At 38.4% G+C, this 18749-nt stretch overlaps 1 protein-coding gene across 1 annotated transcript in view; it reads right to left on the bottom strand.

Moving 5' to 3' along the window:
• The window catches only part of Map3k15 (mitogen-activated protein kinase kinase kinase 15), a 135143-nt gene that overhangs the window by 21721 nt on the left and 94673 nt on the right, over window positions 1-18749 (bottom strand). The window contains exons 12-18 of the mRNA NM_001163085.4: window positions 17713-17762; window positions 15213-15308; window positions 11735-11822; window positions 9912-10045; window positions 7203-7330; window positions 3519-3649; window positions 3200-3305 (exon numbers count right to left, since the gene is read on the bottom strand). Of these exons, the coding sequence (NP_001156557.2) occupies window positions 3200-3305; window positions 3519-3649; window positions 7203-7330; window positions 9912-10045; window positions 11735-11822; window positions 15213-15308; window positions 17713-17762 (733 nt within the window). The remainder of the gene's footprint in view (window positions 1-3199; window positions 3306-3518; window positions 3650-7202; window positions 7331-9911; window positions 10046-11734; window positions 11823-15212; window positions 15309-17712; window positions 17763-18749) is intronic.

Below are 18749 nucleotides of genomic sequence, written 5' to 3'. Positions count from 1 at the left end.
GGGAATTGAACTCAGGACCTCTGGAAGAGAAGTCAGTGCTCTTAACCACTAAGCCATCTTTCCTCCTGTATAAGTCATTTTCAATTAAAATAGTAAAATGCTGAGAGAAAAGGGGGCAGTCTAATATACATATTCATAATATATAAATATGGACATATTTATATTTATATCAGAAACTATAACTTCAACATATTCTTTATATGGGAAACACTAATTGAGTCCTGGTGTAGCCTTGTCCCATTTTAAGACCCATGTACCTCTACTGGCCATACAACTAAAAAGTTGGTTTTTTTAATAGATTCATATTTCCTTTGATGGGGAACATGTTTTCACTGTGGGTACTCAGGGATTAATACACAACATTCTCTTATTGAAGAAAATTTCTTTAGATCTGGAACATTATTTACCATAGATAAGGCCAACTTTGTCCATTGTACAACTTTGGCCATTTCAAGGACAGCTCAAGAACCTGCCATCTATACTTATTCCAGAACTATAAGGTTATGAGAACTGTTTCACAGGTCTACCTAGCATGCCCTTTGTGATCGTCATGTTCCTCTTTGGGAGACCACAATCTTATTAAAAATCAGCACTTGTTTCCAAGGATCAAGGTTTTAGCTATAGTTGCTTTTAAGAAGGAATTTCAAAACACCCCAGGCAGCTTGCGAGAAGGCCTTCTAGCTACTGGTGTGGAAATGGAAAAGCAGCTGGTAATTTATATCACCTTTGAGTCCAGTCCCTGTCAATAGTCAGAGTGTTTCATCACCATCAGGTGGACGAGAAAAGGCAGTTTTTCAAACTCACATAAAATATCCTATCTCCCCAGAAGAATTAGCCTCCCTAGGAAACATAATCATATCAAAATGCAAAGTGTTAGAATTCACTATGGTAAAGAGCTATCTTTATGACAGACCAATAAAATGTCCTAGTAAGTTACACAAAATTACCTAATATTTTGACTGGTGTGCTATCAACTGTGAAGACATACTACCATTTTACTGAGTAAGAACCCTTAGGATATTTCAGCAGAATTCTTTGTCAAAAGCTAAGAGGAAAGTAGGATATCACAGATCGCTATATCAGACAAGCATCTCACTATAACAATGTTAAAACACTTTAAAGTCAAGGACAATATTTCATCTGCATTAAGAATCAACATGGATAAAGCTTGAAACAATCATCCCAAGTGAGGGACTTCAGACCCCAAAAGACAAATAGTGTGTTTTCTCTTATATGTGGATGTAAACATTTAAAATTGAAATATATGTTTTTAATCTGAAAAGCCACAGAAGTTAGGTAGCTAGTAAGTGACCGGGAGGAAGACAGGGTCTATCTTCCAAGGAAGGGGAAACAGTATGGAGCTACAAAAAAATATAAAGGGGAAATAGAATAAGGAGGATTAGTGGGGAGGGGGTGGAAGGAAAGAGTAAAGGAAGGAATATGGGGGTGGATCATTAACACTAAAGCCTTTTGAAAAGTCATATGGAAACTTGCTACTGTAGAAGCTTCCCAAAATATATCTACATATGAAAGGAAGTTAAATGGAGTCATTATGTAATGGGAGAGACACTGTTCTAACTAGACATTCTTTGCCACTAAGTAAAAGCTCCACAACTAGGAATGTGTTCCATCTTGTTGGGACATTACCCAAAGGGGTTCCCTAGAACTCCCAAACACCACTAGCATCATCAAGTTTACTGATTGTTTTCCATAACCTGATGGAAGTCCCTATTGCTAAAGACACAAGTTACTTAGAACATTGAACATGGAGAAATTGATCTGCTGCTCAACCAGAAGTTTTACCCCTACTGAGTAAGGTTCATGATGTTGGATAGTACATTGTTCAGTAGCAGAGGAAAAAAGCAAGCATCAATATCACCTAGCTATAAACCCTGTCACCTAGGGCAGTGATCAACCCTGCAAAATATACTTGTACAATAGTGGCATAAATGTTATAGGAGTAACCAACTTCTTTCCCAATTGGATTTAAGGCCCACTCCATGAGATGAAACACATAACCTGACACTGCTAAAGTACAAGAGCCTGAGAAACCAGATAGTTCATGGGCCTAGGAGAAAACTTGTTACTAATAGTATGCTAGAGAGGCAGTTCTCAACCTGTGGGTCATGACCCGTTTGAACGTCACATATCAGTGATGGATCAAGGAAACAGTGTCTCTTAGACACAATAGGACTGATATACATATGCACTTACAGAGGCTGTGACCATATGCCCAAGACCTGCACAAGTTCAAAGCACACAAAAGTCCCAACACTGAGAAGAGGCAAAGTCCCACCTCTAACCAAGAAACTATTTGCAATAGATACCTGCTGGGACAGGGGAAAACTTAAGATTGTCATTTGGTATATCACCTACAGTCCAGGGCAGGTAGGCTAAGAGTATTTGTCCAAGAGTAATTGCCAATATGAAATAGATTCCTGTTTTTGCACATTTTGTTTTGCTTGATTTGTCTTAATAGATTTCAAGATGGTTATTTATTATTTTATTTATTTACATCACAAATGTTGTCCCCTCCCTGTCCCCCCAGCAGAGTTCTTCCTCCCTCCCCCTTACTTCTGAGAGGGTGCTCCCCCCGCCCTGACATATCCCCCAACCCTGAGGCATCAGGTCTCAACAGGATCACTCTCTCCCACTGAGACCAGATATGGCAGTCCTCTGCTACATGTGTTCCAGGGGCCTTAGATCAGCCCATGTATGCTCGTTGGTTGGTGGCTCTGTTTCTGGGAGCTCGGTTTTTTTTTTTTTTTATTAAACATGCACACTGAGTAGGAGGAGAATGAAAAAGAGGGGAGAGAAGGGAGAGAGAGAACATGAAGTTGGGTGGATAGGGTGGTGGGAGGGATCTTGGAAGAGCTGGGGAGCAAAAAGAGTATAATCAAACTATATTCTATGGAATTTTATATGTATTCTATAAAATATTACATTCTAAAATATGTTAAAAAATTAGAAAAATCAAAATGATACTGTGTTGAGAAGGGGACCAATAGTTGCTGGGGAGTGGTGGTGCACGCCTTTAATCCCAGCACTAGGGAGGCAGAGGCAGGTGGATTTCTGAGTTCAAGGCCAGCCTGGTCTACAGAGTGAGCAGGTGACCAATAAGTAGTTCTCAGATGACCACAGATTGAGGAGAAAGCTTAGATCTAAGATGGCACTACATAACCAGCTATGCTCTGCTTACCTGTAAAGGTCTCGGTGCATGGGTTAATTCCTGCGAGGCGTTTAGAGGTTCCAAAATCAGAGATTTTTACCACTCCACTATAGGTGTTCACCAGAACATTATCTCCCTTTAGAAAAAGAACAGCATTGAGTATATAAAGGAAGATTTAATTGAACCAGCACCCTATAGTATGGGGCCTTTAAATAAACTCTACTAAGAATGGACCTGACATGGGGTGGGGCTGTCTTGATAAGCTGTCTCCCCCTGTGAGTGGACGATTCAGGCATACTATAGTGACAGCTTAGAAAAACACCACCTTGGTTACTTAGAGATCCCTTACCTTTATGTCTCTGTGCACTATCTGGTTTTCATGGAGATACTTCAGGCCTTCCAGGATCTGTTTGGTATAAAACTTGATAGTGGGTTCCTTCATAGGTCCCCATTTAGATCGTAAGAGAGCAGAAAGGCTTCCTAGAAAGTGACACAGCAAAACCAAACCAAGAAACAAATCAAAAACAAAAAACAAACAAAAATTCGCCAGGATACAAAGATTCATTTGTAAGGAACCAGGGAAGTAAACCAAGGTGATAGTTCTAACCTAACACTGGTATCCAGATCATCACTATTCAAATAAAATATCATAAGATTATTATTTCAATATACACACTTATTTTACCCAGCTGCTCACTGCCAAGCACGTTTCCAGAAGCTATTTGTAATATCATCTAATTTAACCCACCCAATGCCTGGCTGAGATATAGGCCTACTAATATTTCAATGATGCTTACTTCAAGTATTATAGCAATTACTACTCTAACAGTGTATTTACTTAACCACAAAACTGAGATTCCAGACTCTTAATAGCTGGACCCATTCAAACTACCAGTTCTAGATCCAAAGACTTCTCACTTCCAATACCCTATTGCCTACACATAGGGACTTTATATGCAAAGCACTAGTATTTGGTTTTATTATCCACTTGTTATTTTGCAACATCTCTTTAAAAGAAACTGCCCACTGTGATATGAAAGGGTTAGGGAGACCAGATATAAAAAAAGGTTTAAAGAGTGGAAGTTTGGATGTCATTGGCCTTCACAGACTCATAGATAGAGAGGAATACTATTAGGAGGTGTGACCTTGTTGGAGGAAATGTGTCACTGTGGAGATAGGCTTTGATGTTTCATAAATGCTCAAGCCATGCCCAGTGGGACAGTCTCCTTCTGCCTATGTATTAAGATGTAGAACTCTCAGCTCTTTCTTCAGCACCATGCCTGTCGTCACGCTGCCATGTTTCCTGCCTTGATGATAATGGACTGAACCTCCTAAACTGTAAGCCATCCTCAAATTAAATATTTTCTTTTATAACCATGGTCATGTTGCCTTTTCACAGCGCGCACACACACACACAAACAACAACAACAAAAGACTAACTAACTGTGAAACAGGGGATGGGTTCAGACGGAGGAAAGGCAGGAATGTAGGAATGCACCTTATCAAACTAAGGGTTCATAAAAAAGCTGTATAAACTAGGTAGTGATGACACATGCCTTTAATCCCAGCACTAAGGAAGTAGAGCCAGGAGAATCTCTAAGTTTGAAGCCAACCTGGTCTACAGAGTAAGTTCTAGGACTGCAGGAATACACAGAGAAAACATGTCTTGAAAAACAAAGTAAAAAAGTCATATAAGAAGGCCATTATTGGTTGTGAGCCTAGCCTTTAATGGCTGAGTGGTGCACACCTTTAATCCCAGCACTTGGGAGGCAGAGGCAGGCGGATTTCCCTGGTCTACAGAGTGAGTTCCAGGACAGCCAGGGCTACACAGAGAAACCCTGTCTCGAAAAACCAAAAAAAAAAAAAAAAGGTCATTATTGGGCTGGCGAGATGGCTCAGCAGGAAAGAGCACTGACTGCTGTACACGAATGGTCCTGAGTTCAAATCCCAGCAACCACATGGTGGCTCACAACCACCTGTAATGAGATCTGACGCCCTCTTCTGGTGTGTCTGAAAACAGCTACAGTGTACTTATGTATAATAATAAATCAATCTTTGGGCAGGAGCGAACAGGGAGTGAGCAGAGCTGACTGAAGCAAGCAGAGGTCCTAAATTCAATTCCCAACAACCACATGAAGGCTTACAACCATCTGTATAGCTACAGTGTACTCATATACATAAAATAAATAAATAAATCTTTTTTTAAAAAGGCCATTATTTCATAAACTATTTTAAAAATACAACATCATCATCATCAACAACAATAATAGTAATAAAATATTTGAAGGGAGGTATCTTGCAAGGGTGGGTAATACTGCTCCCAGAAGCAATAAATTTTTATAAACTAATTTTTTTTGTGTGAATGTGTTTTTGCCTGATTTGGGGCCTGTATGTGCACCACGTACATGCAGGAGCCTCCAGATGTAAAAAAGAGGGTTTTGGATCCTTTGAAACTGAAGTTATAGGCATTTGTGAACCATTATGTACATTCTGGGGGCAATAAGTGCTCTTAACTACTAAGCCATCTTCACAGTTCAAGCTATAGATTTTAAAATGAAAATCCCAGTGCAAGGTGTGGGATACCTTCCTTTGAAGTTCTAACCAGCAAGGCCCCAAAGGCTCTTAAAACAATATAGGCTACTGCCATTGCTCTTGGTTGCCCAACAGAAGTAGGTAGTTGAACTATTGCTGAATACAACATTGCTTATAGGACACAGAAGAGAAATCAAGCTGGAACTGACCAGGGAGCTTCCTCTCTGCTGGCTGCTTTTTCTAGGTTTGTAAAGTGCCATGTATTCTGGTAGGGTAGGAAGGTAACCAATGGTATGCACAGTGGTTAAACAATACATATTCCAATATTGACCACGCTATCAAGATGTACTCACTGAGGCAATACTGCCATAATGGTTATGGGGGACAACCAACCATTTTCTGTTGGATTTTAGTTCCATTGCCCAAGAGGGAATACATACCTGGTATTATGAATCATCTGTTCAAAAGCCTATGACTGGGGAGATCATAGGCCCTAGAGGAGAATCTATTACTATTGTATAGCTAATATACACATTAAACTGCCTTCTAAATATCTGGGTTTATACTGCTACTTCCAGACCTAGTCAGAGAAGTCTTTTGATAGTGGGCAGTAGTTAATGCAGGCTAACAACTGGTCAAAGTACTGAGAATAAAGTATTGTTGAGTGCTGAGTCCTAAGTGGGACACCTTTATCACTATTTTTGAAAGATAAGAGACCTTTGCAGATAAGGAAGTAGAAATAATCTGAGACAAAAAATGTGGAGGAATACTAGGAAACATTGTCATTTGCATATGACATGGCCATTGCAATTATAAACACATAGCAACTTAAGGTACCCTGCATATGAGCTACACATGATTGGGTCCTCAATATGTCATCATGAATAGGAGAAGGCCAGTGAGGCTATTAGCAGTTAACAGTTTTGGAGGTGATTTTCTTTGGTGGTGTAGATACTGATATGTTTTCCATGCTCCAGTTAAAACAAAACCAAACTCTAACCATGTTCATATAAGCAACCCTATTTAAACCCAGTGAGTCACAAAAAAGATAAAAAAAAAAAAAAGACTAGTTGGGAAGATGGGTCAGCAGGAGTGAGAAAGGGAAAAAGGGAAAACAGAGGGTAATATGGGGTGAATAAAATAATACACTATATATGTATAAAATGATGAAAAAAGTTCCAGTGTCCCTTTTCCATCTTTTTCCAAATCACATTCATACTCCTAGACTGTAAAGATAAGAGCTCAAGGCCAGAGATTTTTGCTCTTTGTCTCCAATGTTAGCACTCAGTAGACAGTGAGCATTTTAGTTTGAATAAACAAGCCAGAAATGAACTGTGTGTGTGACATTTGCAAAGTTGTATACAAATTTTCTAAGAAGCCAATGTTTTCCAATCTCTAAAAGGTCTGTTTTTTGTTAAATGGTGAGGCAATCAACGATATCCAGATTGTATGCTCATGAATGATTTTTAGATTGTGAGACCAAAAGAAAGCAGCTATTTACCTCCAGGCACCTGCTCCATAAATATCTTAATGTAGCCATTCTCTGAAACAGAGCCTAGGTACTGGACGATGTTGCGATGTTTGAGATACTTGTGCAGAGCTATTTCTTCATGCAGAGGCTGAGAGTACCTATTGCAGAGGAAGAAAAAAAAAACCATATCACCTGCCAAATACTAGGGCTCTAGGCCCTCATAGCCCCTTAACTGTAACCGCACTACTGGTTCCCTTCTGGAATATCTTCCTTAGTTTCCATGAGAATATTCAACTTCCCATCTGTAAAACATGGGATATAGGCTGAGTACCCCTACTAAAAAACAAACCAAATCAAAACAAAACAACAAAACCAATATGATCCAGAATATTTTGAGTATCAACATGATACCAGTAGAAAATGCTACCTACACTTGACAGAGTGTGATTGGTTACTGGTAAAATGTAGACATAATGAAGTTTTATCTAAAATTACCCTCAGACTTTGGGTACAAGAATTTTGTGTTTAGATTTATGCCCCATACCCTACACATACTTCATTATGTATATACAAACATTCCAAAATCTGGAAAAAAATCTTGACTCTTCTTGCTTCTTGTAAGAAGTTCAGATAAGGAATATTCAATCTGTAACAAGACAGCCATGTAGGGCTTCTAGAGGATCAAGGTACCCCAAGTTTCTTAGGCACTGTTATGTGGTAAAAACTCAATTAGGGATTACTATTTCTACTATTACTATTGCTTCTGTATAGATTCTCCAACAAAGTTTCATCTCTTTCAACAATCCTCTTCCTCCCATGAAAGGTGGTGGTCTAGAAAATTCTATCTTAAAATGACAGTCAACCCAGAACTAATGAGTTTCCCAGTCCCAGCCTCTGGACGTTCAATTTCATTCCCCCTGCCCCACCTCTTTATGAAACACGAATTTCACTTTACCATGTTTCTTCATAGACTCCACGTCAATATCGTATTTTTTAAGGTGACAAAAAAGGACCTTCTAATCAGGTCAGATGATCCTTTTTAACATTTTTGCCCATAACCTACATTCAACCTTTGTAGGAATTGGTTGCTTTCACAATGTACTTTTATTTCTTAAAAGCTCTGGTATTCCCTCATAGGCCTCATTTTTCTACAAAGGTTATGTCCTACTTATTCTTCAACAAAACTAGCTTGAAGATGATGTGTTCTCTCAAATTTGTAATAGCTCATTCAGGAGTAGTTAGCCTCCCTGTTTTCTAAAGACAGTTTGTGTACCCTTCTGTTACAGCACTTTCATCTTAACTCATGGGCACAATATCTTCACTCTCTTCCAACCCAGCACCCTGGGGTAAGGACAGCATCCCAGTCACCTCTTACTTTCTAGCACCAGCCCGGATTCATGAATGAAATACATGCCTAGTCATTCTCAATTCAGCGTGAAAATTTTATGAATTTGGACAAAATGATGTTTCAGGCCCTTTCTAGCTCAAAAATCCCAGGACCGTCTATGGGCAAGGAAAAGCTAGAACAGCTAGTACTACCAATGGAGGTACATGCCACGGATATCCCCAGATCTATGCAACTTCAACAGCTTATCTATTGCATGAGTAAGAGAATAGTCAATGAGAGGCTTAAGAGACTGGAATGCATATCTGTCCCTTTGGGAGTCCTTGAATCTCCATCAAGCTTGGTTTCCATATGGGTAATATGAAGAGATCAGATTAGTTTGTTTCAGGTCGTTGTTATAATTCACATACTATACTATGCCACTGAAAATGAACAAATTAGTGAATAAATGGATAGTTAGACATTTGCTAGCAATCCTGTGTAACCCAGCCTTAGACAGTTGTCGCCAAGATGGAGGGGATGTGTGCACATATCCATTAGCACTCAGTGCTGGATGTGCCTGTGGCTCATGGATGGTTATTTCTGTTGAGGTCATGATTACATTCAACAGTAGATTTAGATGGGGTCTAAATTTTAAATGACATAAACGTAAAGAGCATGAAGTTGGGTGGGTAGGGAGGTGGAAAGGATCTGGGAGGACTTAGGGGAGGGGAAGAATAACATAAAAATCTACTGTATGAAAAATTAAAGAAATAAATGTAATAATAAAATGCTGAGTAAGTTGTAATACTGGTGGTACAAGCACAGCCCCTAGTCTATGAGTAAGGTTGAAGGGCACACTTAACAACAAAATTTGTATGGTGAAACTGTTTGTTAACAGCATTTAAGTTCTGTAATGACAGATCCAGACAAATCAGAGCCATTTCCAATTGTTACAGTGTAAATCTAAAAGCACTCAGTCAAGGCTGGAGGTGTAGCTCAGTGGTAGAGTGCTTGCCTAGCATGCTCGAGGACCTGGGTTCTATCCCCAGCACTGAAAAACAAAGAGAAAAAAATTTCTCAGTTACATTTTAAAAATATTTTCAAAATAGCTGCATAAAATGTAAAATTTCAGACAGTTGTGGGTAGAAATACAGTTTTCTTATCAACTATGACGTTCTGTAATCCATTAACCTCTTAGTGATCTACTTTTTCTCAACATATTTATTAATATGCAGAGAATACAAGCAGATCACCCTTTAAACAAGAACATTACAAGATCCAACAACATAAAGTAGCCACATCATTTTGTTGATACAGATTAAATCATTAAATCTTTTCACCATCAGTGGTAGGTCTGGGATATGGAGTGTTGAGACAGCACATGTAGAATATTGAAGGCAGTCTCCACTTGCCTGATATCTCTCTCTGGGATTTCCTTGATGGCTATCCGTACTTGATTACTGAGATCACGGCCGGCATACACAATCCCATAGGAGCCTTTCCCCAAGACAACTCTCTCCCCATTCGCATCATGGTCATACTCATACTAAACAAGGTAAAACAACAGGATAAACAAACAAACATAAATAAATAAACAAACAAACAAACAAGTGACAAAACAATCTTGCCAAAGAGAAACCCAAAAGTTATCTAATAAATTTTCAAAACTATAAAGCATTAGTTGAGTGTCGAGCAAAATACAGTTCTTAGGTTATACACTTTTTCATTTAACAATTATTCTCATTTGTTTGTGTGTTTATAGAATGACTTAATGAAGTAGAATTCAGGATAGTGAACAAATAACACTCACCTGTAAATTACCTGGCTCACCTTTTGGAGATTTTTCACCACTTTAATGCTGCAATTTAAAACTTTCTAAGCATGTTATGAACCACAAGTAATTATCTTCCTGCATGGTCTCTTATTAACTCGTCAGGAAACAAACCTCTTTCAACAGCCCAGGAAAGAATTAAAAGTTAAAGTTAATATTATCTTGATATAGAATATACAACATGTTGGGAGGTCCTCTTCATAGAGAGCTAGCACTTGCTGCGAATATACTTTACAATTAGGATTGCTAGTCTGTCTCACCAGTCTTCTTATTAAGACCTGTTGCAGCCCTGCTGGATATGGTTAGTACATGCCTATAATTCCAGCACTCTGGAGGCTAAGGTAGAAAGTTCTTGAGAGCTCTGGGTTAGCCTGGACCACAGAGGAAAAACTGTCTTAAAAAAACAAAAACAAGACCAGTGAGATGGCTCAGTGTGTAGTGGTGCTTATCATGCAAGCCTGGTGACCCGAAGTCAACCCTCCAAATCCATAGAAAGAAAGGAGAATCAATTCCACAAAGTTATCCTTTGACCTGCACACATGTGCCCACACAGAGGGTGCACATACACAGTAAGTTGAAAAATGACAAAAAAAGTAAGCCACTGCATTGCATTCAAGTTTATTTTTGTTCATGATTAAAACAAAGGTGACAGTAGTCTAAGCAACTCTTACTTAAAACATAGAGAAAGCAATGAATTATTTCTGGGGTTTGGCATGCCCCTACTGTTTCTATGTACCCCATGTCAATTTATACAGTGAATAATGTATATGTTCCTTCCTATATACCTAAAGATGCTCATGTCAATTGACATACAATTAAGATAACTTAAGGGTCTCCACTGCCTGACAGAACTAGAAACAAGCCTGCGCCACAGACTTATTTCAGCTTCCTCTCTTTGTCACATCTGCTGCCTTTAATGGCAATCATTTAGTCCACTTCTATAACACACTTTGACTGGACCTAATAATTCTTGTACATGGCCCAATTTCTAAAACAAACCCTTTAGCAACTTTTTGAAGAAAACCTTAAGAAATTAATTTCAGTCTAACTTCAAAATATATAATAAAATCTCATTAAATTATAATTACTGGAAGAACTTGAATTAGTGGCAAATCTGAATGACTGCAAGATTAAAGCACACATAAATTGTGTAGTCACTGTAGACTACAACTCTGCTGTCCAAACAAGCTTATGATAATGTCATTTTTTAAAAGTGATTAAAATATTTCTATAGATACTTTAAATCTCTGAGACCCATTGACAATGATATCTGGCTGGTTCAAAGGTATCTTTAACTATACTCAGTAAAGGATTTCAAATGCAAATTGGGACACTCCTCTCTAGGCACCAAAGGTGTTAATTATGAAAGGATGCTTTGCTCGTTCTGGGTCTTCTGTGACTTACCTCTAAGGTGTCTCCATCAGCCTCTCCCTCCAACTCCACTGTACTGCCCACTCCATTGTTTAGCATCTCTTTGACCAAAGAACAAAATCTAGAACAGCAAATGCCCCAGAGTATTACCCATCAATCACTCTTGCTCCTTATATTTAACTTAACTCTATTGTATTAAATTGTACTCAAACATAAACTAAACCTCTACAAGTTGTGGAACAATCATTCCACTCTTGATTCCACTCTTGATTTGACATGGTACGTTAGTGATTACCTAATCCAGTTCTAAGACATATGTGATACCTAAGTCTTCTCCATGTAGCATCTCAACTAGCTGGTTACCCAATGCCAAAGCACCTCTCTTAAATGCAGCACATATGTAGAAATCAACAAGAACAGTTTCTCTTCTATTAAACTAAAGCATTCATTCACTTTTGTGGGTTCCACCCACAGATGTAGAGTTAAAACTACATTCATTTTTGTATAGGTACCACATTTTCTTTATCCATATGTCATCTGTGGACACTTGAACTGTTTCTACTTTTTGACTACTAAGTGCTGTAATAAACTTGGGAGTGTAGATGTCTCTTTGACAGATGATTTCAAGTCAGAAAATAGTGGTGATTACTAAAGACTGGGGATAGCAGAGCAAAGAGAGGGGTTGAAAAGGATGACCAGGGGCTGAATGAGGAGATGGCTCAGTGGTTAAGAGCGTAAGTGAGATGCTGCTCTTCCAGAGGACCTGGGTTCAATTCCCAGTACCCACATGGTAGTTTACAACTATTTAAACTAAGTTTCATTGTTAAAAACTTCCAGAAGATCTGACACCCTCACACAGACACACATGCAGGAAAAACACCAATATAAATACATACATACATACATACATACATACATACATACATACATAGAAAAGGATGATCAATGGATACTGGGTATATCTAGTTAGGAAAAAGGAAGTATTGGTGCTCTGTGTAAGTAGAGTGTCTATAGATAACAATAATACACTATACTTTCGAGTGTTGTTTAGTTTTGGTTTCTTGAAACAGTCCCTCACTCATAGCCCAGTCAGCTTGGGCCTTACTATATAGCCCAGGCTGGTAGAGAACTTGTGGTGATCCTTTTGCCTTGACCTCCAAGTGCTAGGATTATAGAACTGCATCACGATGTCTCGATATACTATAGTTTTCAAAACTCTTAGGAGACACTTTTAATATTTTCGTTATAGAAGTCAAAATTGTAAAGGAGAGTAACTATTTGCTCTAATTTAAACATTACGTAGTGTATGCATATATTGAAACACAATGTGGTATCCTATAAAACACGTGTAATTTTGTGTATCAGTTAAAAATAAAAAATTAAACAGAGAAATAATTTTTCTACATAATAGCACCCATTAGAAATGTAAATATTGGTCAGACACAGTGGCTTATGTCTTTAATCCCAGTACTTTGGAGGCAGAGTCAAGTGGTTATCTGTGAGTTGGATGCCAGCCTAGTTTACTTAACAAGTTCCAGGACAGCTGGGACACCATAGTGTGACACTGTCTCAAAAAAAGAAAAAAAAAGGTGAATATTTTTATCATGTACCTATAAGCCTTTTCTTCTTCTCCTTTACTGTACTCCCCAGGGCTAATTTGGGAGCCATTCTATTAACAAGCCTTTTCAAACGTGTCCCTGCATTACACTTTAACTCTGGCTTAGAGGCTAGTATTCAGATGCAAACTAATCAGTGCCAAGGAGAGTGGAATTTTCTTCTCTCGAGATGTGGGCAGTCCAGATCTGAGTGAGGCAGAAAGTCTTATATGAGGAAAGATGATGAGGAAATGCATAAGGTGTCCATGTCATTTAGTTACCCAGACAACTTTATCACAAATGCTGAGCAGCATATGCCCCATTGACTCAGTAGACAATGGCTAGCCATAGTTCTCTGTTAAAATATTCGGGAAGAATTGTATAAAATTTAACATTACAATGTTCTTGGTTTTCCCTAACACATCCCACCAGTACTTCTTCTAGTACTTGAATGCGGGGATATGTGATAAACAAATGTCTTAGGAGATGATATGCATTTATTCACTACAGTAAAATTTAGAAGATAGTATTAACTGTTACCAAGAGACCAGGCAGTGGTGGCACACACCTTTAATCCCAGCACTTGGGAGGCAGAGGCAGGTGGATTTCTGATTTAGAGGCCTGGTCTACAGAGTGAGTTCCAGGACAGCCAGGGCTACATTGAGAAACCCTGTCTCAAAAAACCAAGAAAACAAAAACAAAAACAAAAAACCCAAAGCTGTTGACAAGCATATAAAGAGGAACCAGACCCCTTATATGCTGCTAGTGGGAATGCAAACTTTTGCAATCACTTTGGAAAATTGCTGGCACTAACTATAAGCCAAAGCTGAATATAAACCTCTTTTGTGATAGAACAGTCTACTTCTAGGTGTATACTCAGCAGATTTGATGTTTGTGCTCATGTATAAGATTATTCATAGAGGTTTTGTTTATCAGAGCTCCAAATGGACATGAACTAAATGTTCATTTGTAGGAGAACAGGTAAGCTGCTGCATATTCACGCAATGGAACACAGAGATAAATAGACACAAACAGCATGGCTTAATCTCATGACTATTATTTTAAGGAACCAGGGGCAAGACTACAAATGATTTAATCTTATTTGTTTGAGGAGAAAAATGGGCACAATTAACCATGGTGATAGAAATCAAAGAAATTATCACTAGAGGGGGTTTTAATGACTAGGGTGGGACACAAGGCATCTTCTGGAGTGACGATGTAGAAAACAGCTACATGAGTATAGATTTATGTCAGGTACACTGGTATAGATATAAAGGTATCTAACTGCATAGTTCAGTGAAATTTATATATTTGTTGTATGGCACACCCAAACTAAAATTTATTAAACTATGTGATATAAAGTAATTGAGTACTAGACTCTGTAATAAAACACCATGTCTTTAGATCTTGGCAGAAAACCCTAAAGGATGTAATTAAAAGTATTAGCACTCATGGCTAGAGAGATGGCTCAGTGGTTAACAATCTTGACAATGACTCATGTTTGTTTCCCAGTCCTCTCATAGGGTGGCTCACAACAACCTGGAACTCCAATTCCATGGGACGTGATGCCCTTCTTCCAGCTTCTGCCCACATGTGATATCCATGCATACAGTCAGACAACACATATATACACACAAAACCATCAAGCAGTATTTTCAAAACTATCAGAACTAATGAGTTCATCAAGGCTATAAAACCAATATACAACAGTTCAGTGCATTTTGAAATAATAAAAAAACTTCATTTACAGAAGCCTCAAAAGAAGAAAACATTCAGGCAAAAGAAGTATAAAATTTATGTACTGAAAGTATAAAGCAGTGATGAAAGAAATTTAATAAAACATAAGTATATAGAAAGATCCTTCAATATTATCTGTCATAAATACATTGCACATATCTAAATTAGCTATAACTCACCTATTACACTGGTCTTCGGTGGAAAAGTAGATTTGAAAGTCATCAGAATTATCATGGACATAAAGAAAACAGCACCGTTCATCAAACTTGGATAGGCTGTAAAATTTCAAAACATAAGAATGCTTTTATAAAGCCAGGTATGGTGGTACCCACTTTTTTTTTTGGTTTTTTGAGACAGGGTTTCTCTGTATAGCCCTAGCTGTCCTGGCACTCACTTTGTAGACCAGGCTGGCCTCAAACTCAGAAATCAGCACTCTTCCTCCCGAGTGCTGGGATTAAAGGCATGTGCCACCACCGCCCGGCAGTGGTACCCACTTTTAATCCCCACACTGAGAAGCACAGATAGGTGGATCCCTGAATTTGAGGCCAACCTGGTCTATGGAGCAAGTGCCAGGACAGCCAGTGCTACACAGAAAGACCTTTTCTTAAAAAACAAAACAAAGAGAGTTTTTAATTTTTAATTTTATATTTTCATCCAGTCCCAGCAGGACTAAGCACCTCCTCTCCCACTGACGCTGAACCAAACAGTCCAGATAGGGGGAGGGTATCCAATGGCAGGCAACACAGTCAGAGCCAGATCCCCTGCTCCAATTGTTAGGGGACCTACATCAAGACCAATCTGCACATCTGTTACAAACCAATTTCATATTATTTATTTATTTATTTATTTATTTATTTATTTATTTATTTTGTCCACCTTCTAAGTTCCTGATTTTATTAATCGTTATTTTTAAAGTATTTTTTATTTTTAAATTATACATACATATATATGTATGTATGCATTATATATATGTATATATATGCTATATATATAAAATACACACACACACATATATCCATATATGTATATATGTGCCCATGTGTGCAGGTTCTGCAGAGCCTAGAAGAGGCTGTGGGATCCTTTGGAGCTGGACTCACAGGTGATGGGCACTGGGATCTGAAGTCAGGTCTTCTACAAGAGTAGTGAGTGTTCTTGACCACTGAGTCACCTCTAGCAAATACTCCCACAATTTGACTTTTCTTAGTCTATGAAATTTAAACTTACAGACACATTGCAAAAGCATTAGGCCTTCACAGGACCAAGGGCCTCCCCTCCCACTGAGAACCTGTCTTTTATCTGTTTGTTTTGAGATGAGATCTTGTTGTACAGTTAAGGGTGGTGCTGAGCTTGCTATATAGCTTCACTAGACTCCAACTCATGATTCTTCTGCATTAGCCTCCCAGTAGGTCACAAATGTCTTAAACTATTCTTAATGCTACGGATGACATAAAGAAGAAGTATTAAAACAGCAACAGCTTAGGGTGATTCAAAACAAAGTAAAGGTAGGTTATACATGAGCCAGTTCTGAAAAAGGAATCTACAAAAAATAACTACAATAGGATCCAAGGAATGCCTGTCATGTTATGCTAGTCCTGAGGACTTGTCACAGCCCTAGGTAAATCCCTACTGATGGCAGGACTGGAAGCTAGAGGTATTTCTATGAAGTAATATAAACAAAAGGCCTAGTCTACAACTTTTGTACAGCATTATTGCCACATAAGGTAGTCTTTTCTCCTAGTTTCAAGGCAGCATTATGCAAGCACACCATTATTCCTATATAAACACTGAGATTTTTAGGACAGGATCATTCTCGGTGTGAAGGTAGTAAGAGATTCATTCTGTGGCTTTTGAGTTAAGTCTTATGTTTAGAGAAAGGACAGAAAGCTCTAGCCCAAACTCTCATTTGATTAAAACAGAAAAAGCAGAATCCTACAGAGGCTGGGTGATTTTTATAATGCTACATAGCAAATGAGAGAACTCCTATCTACTTCACGATAAATTCCCACCTTTGAACATCCTGGTAAGTTGATTAGGGCATCTGAGATGTGTTAGTATGGCTTGGGATAATCCATGAAAGCTCACCATTCCTGATCCCAATAGTGAATGGCATACTATTTGGAATTTATCATCCCTGTTCCTATTAACAGTATCCCTGCCTCTAGAGCTCTGTTCAGGAGGCCTACTCGAGTTCTGGATGCAAGTACTGACTTCAGTTCTGGGGTGGTGCTGGTGATGGTATTGCTGTTGTTGTTGGTGTTGGTGGTGGTGGTGATGAAGGAGGAGGAGGAAGAGGAGGGGAGGAGGGGGAAGAGGAAGAGGAGAAGAAGGAAAGGAGGAGGAGGGGGGAAGAGGAAGAGGAGGAGGAGGAGGAGGAGAGCACTTAAACTTTGGCTCTAAAAAGATAATCTTTTTTTCAGTCAACATTTTCTCTCTAAAGTGTGATAACTAATCATTTCTTCTACAGAATTGGAAAAGTTACCATATTACAAGTCAAGAGGCTCTTAGTAACACACACTATGAACCTCATATGGGGCAACAATAAAGAAAATATTCTGTTAAGTTCTGTTAAAAATAAGAACATCACATCTTATAAATGAGTGGAAATATCAAAGTACCTTAACCTCCTCCATTATTTATATTAAGACAGACAGCAGTTACATTTTTCTGTTGTGTTCTTACCTTATTCCTTTAATAGAAGAGGCTGTAAAATTCCACTCATGGATTTGTTTCTGCAAGTATAAAAGACAGAAGTCAAGAAAGAGCTTGATTTTTCTCAATAAAGTATCATTTCTGATTTCATCCTATCGTCAATTACTTCTAGTTTTTTTCAATAGTGATTATGGGTTAGAGCAATATACTTTGCAAAACTTGGAACACACAAAACATTTTCTGAGATATGAAAATTCATGCCTGTGATTCAAGCAAACAATATAAATCTGAAATACGTGGCTTGGGATAGATACACTACACACATTGAGTAGTCTTTCATTTCTTTCAACACAGCACGCAAACTCTGAAATAGGCTTAGGAACAGCCCACCTCAGTTATAAAAATATTTGGAGATGCAAGACTGACTAACCTTATTTACCTTCATTTCAGTCTCTCCCTGGGCTCACAGCTAAATCAAATTTCTGTCTCCCTTGCACTTAGATGAGGCTATATGACAGCATTCTGACCAATGGGGTGTGAGAAGCTTTTAAAAACCTCCATGAAAGCTGAACAAAGGAGCACAAGTCTGTAATATTAGCAATAAAAAGGCAAAAGATTGCCACAAATCCAAGATTGGTCTGATCTACATGGTAAACTGCAGGGCTACATGATGAGAGCCTGACTCAAGTCTTTAATATACACAGTACAGGAAGAAAGCAAGCACATCATGGTAGCCCATCCTCATTAATGACTTCTAACTGTATTTTCAACAAAAACATTGCTCCTGAGTTAAACATTACACAAGGTTAATGGTCTTCACTTGAGATTTGACTAATCAGGTAAGATATTTCTAATCTGAGTTTGAGCCTCTGTTTATTTTATTTGTGAAGATAATGCTTATTTTCGCCTGATAACATAATCATTCCCATTTTTGCTAACAGAGAGGAAAATAATCTTCCTTTGCTCAGCTAATGGTAGAAGTTCCCCCCTACTCCATGGAAACGCACGTACAGCAAATAAACCTATCTAATGTGCTTGTCACACGCACCATGCTTCATTACTACAGA

This window comes from Mus musculus, chromosome X (genome assembly GCF_000001635.26).
Source record: "Mus musculus strain C57BL/6J chromosome X, GRCm38.p6 C57BL/6J".
In the NCBI taxonomy this organism is placed as follows: domain Eukaryota; kingdom Metazoa; phylum Chordata; class Mammalia; order Rodentia; family Muridae; genus Mus; species Mus musculus.
Note: the sequence above shows the minus strand (reverse complement) of the source record. Positions and strands in the feature narration are given on the sequence as shown.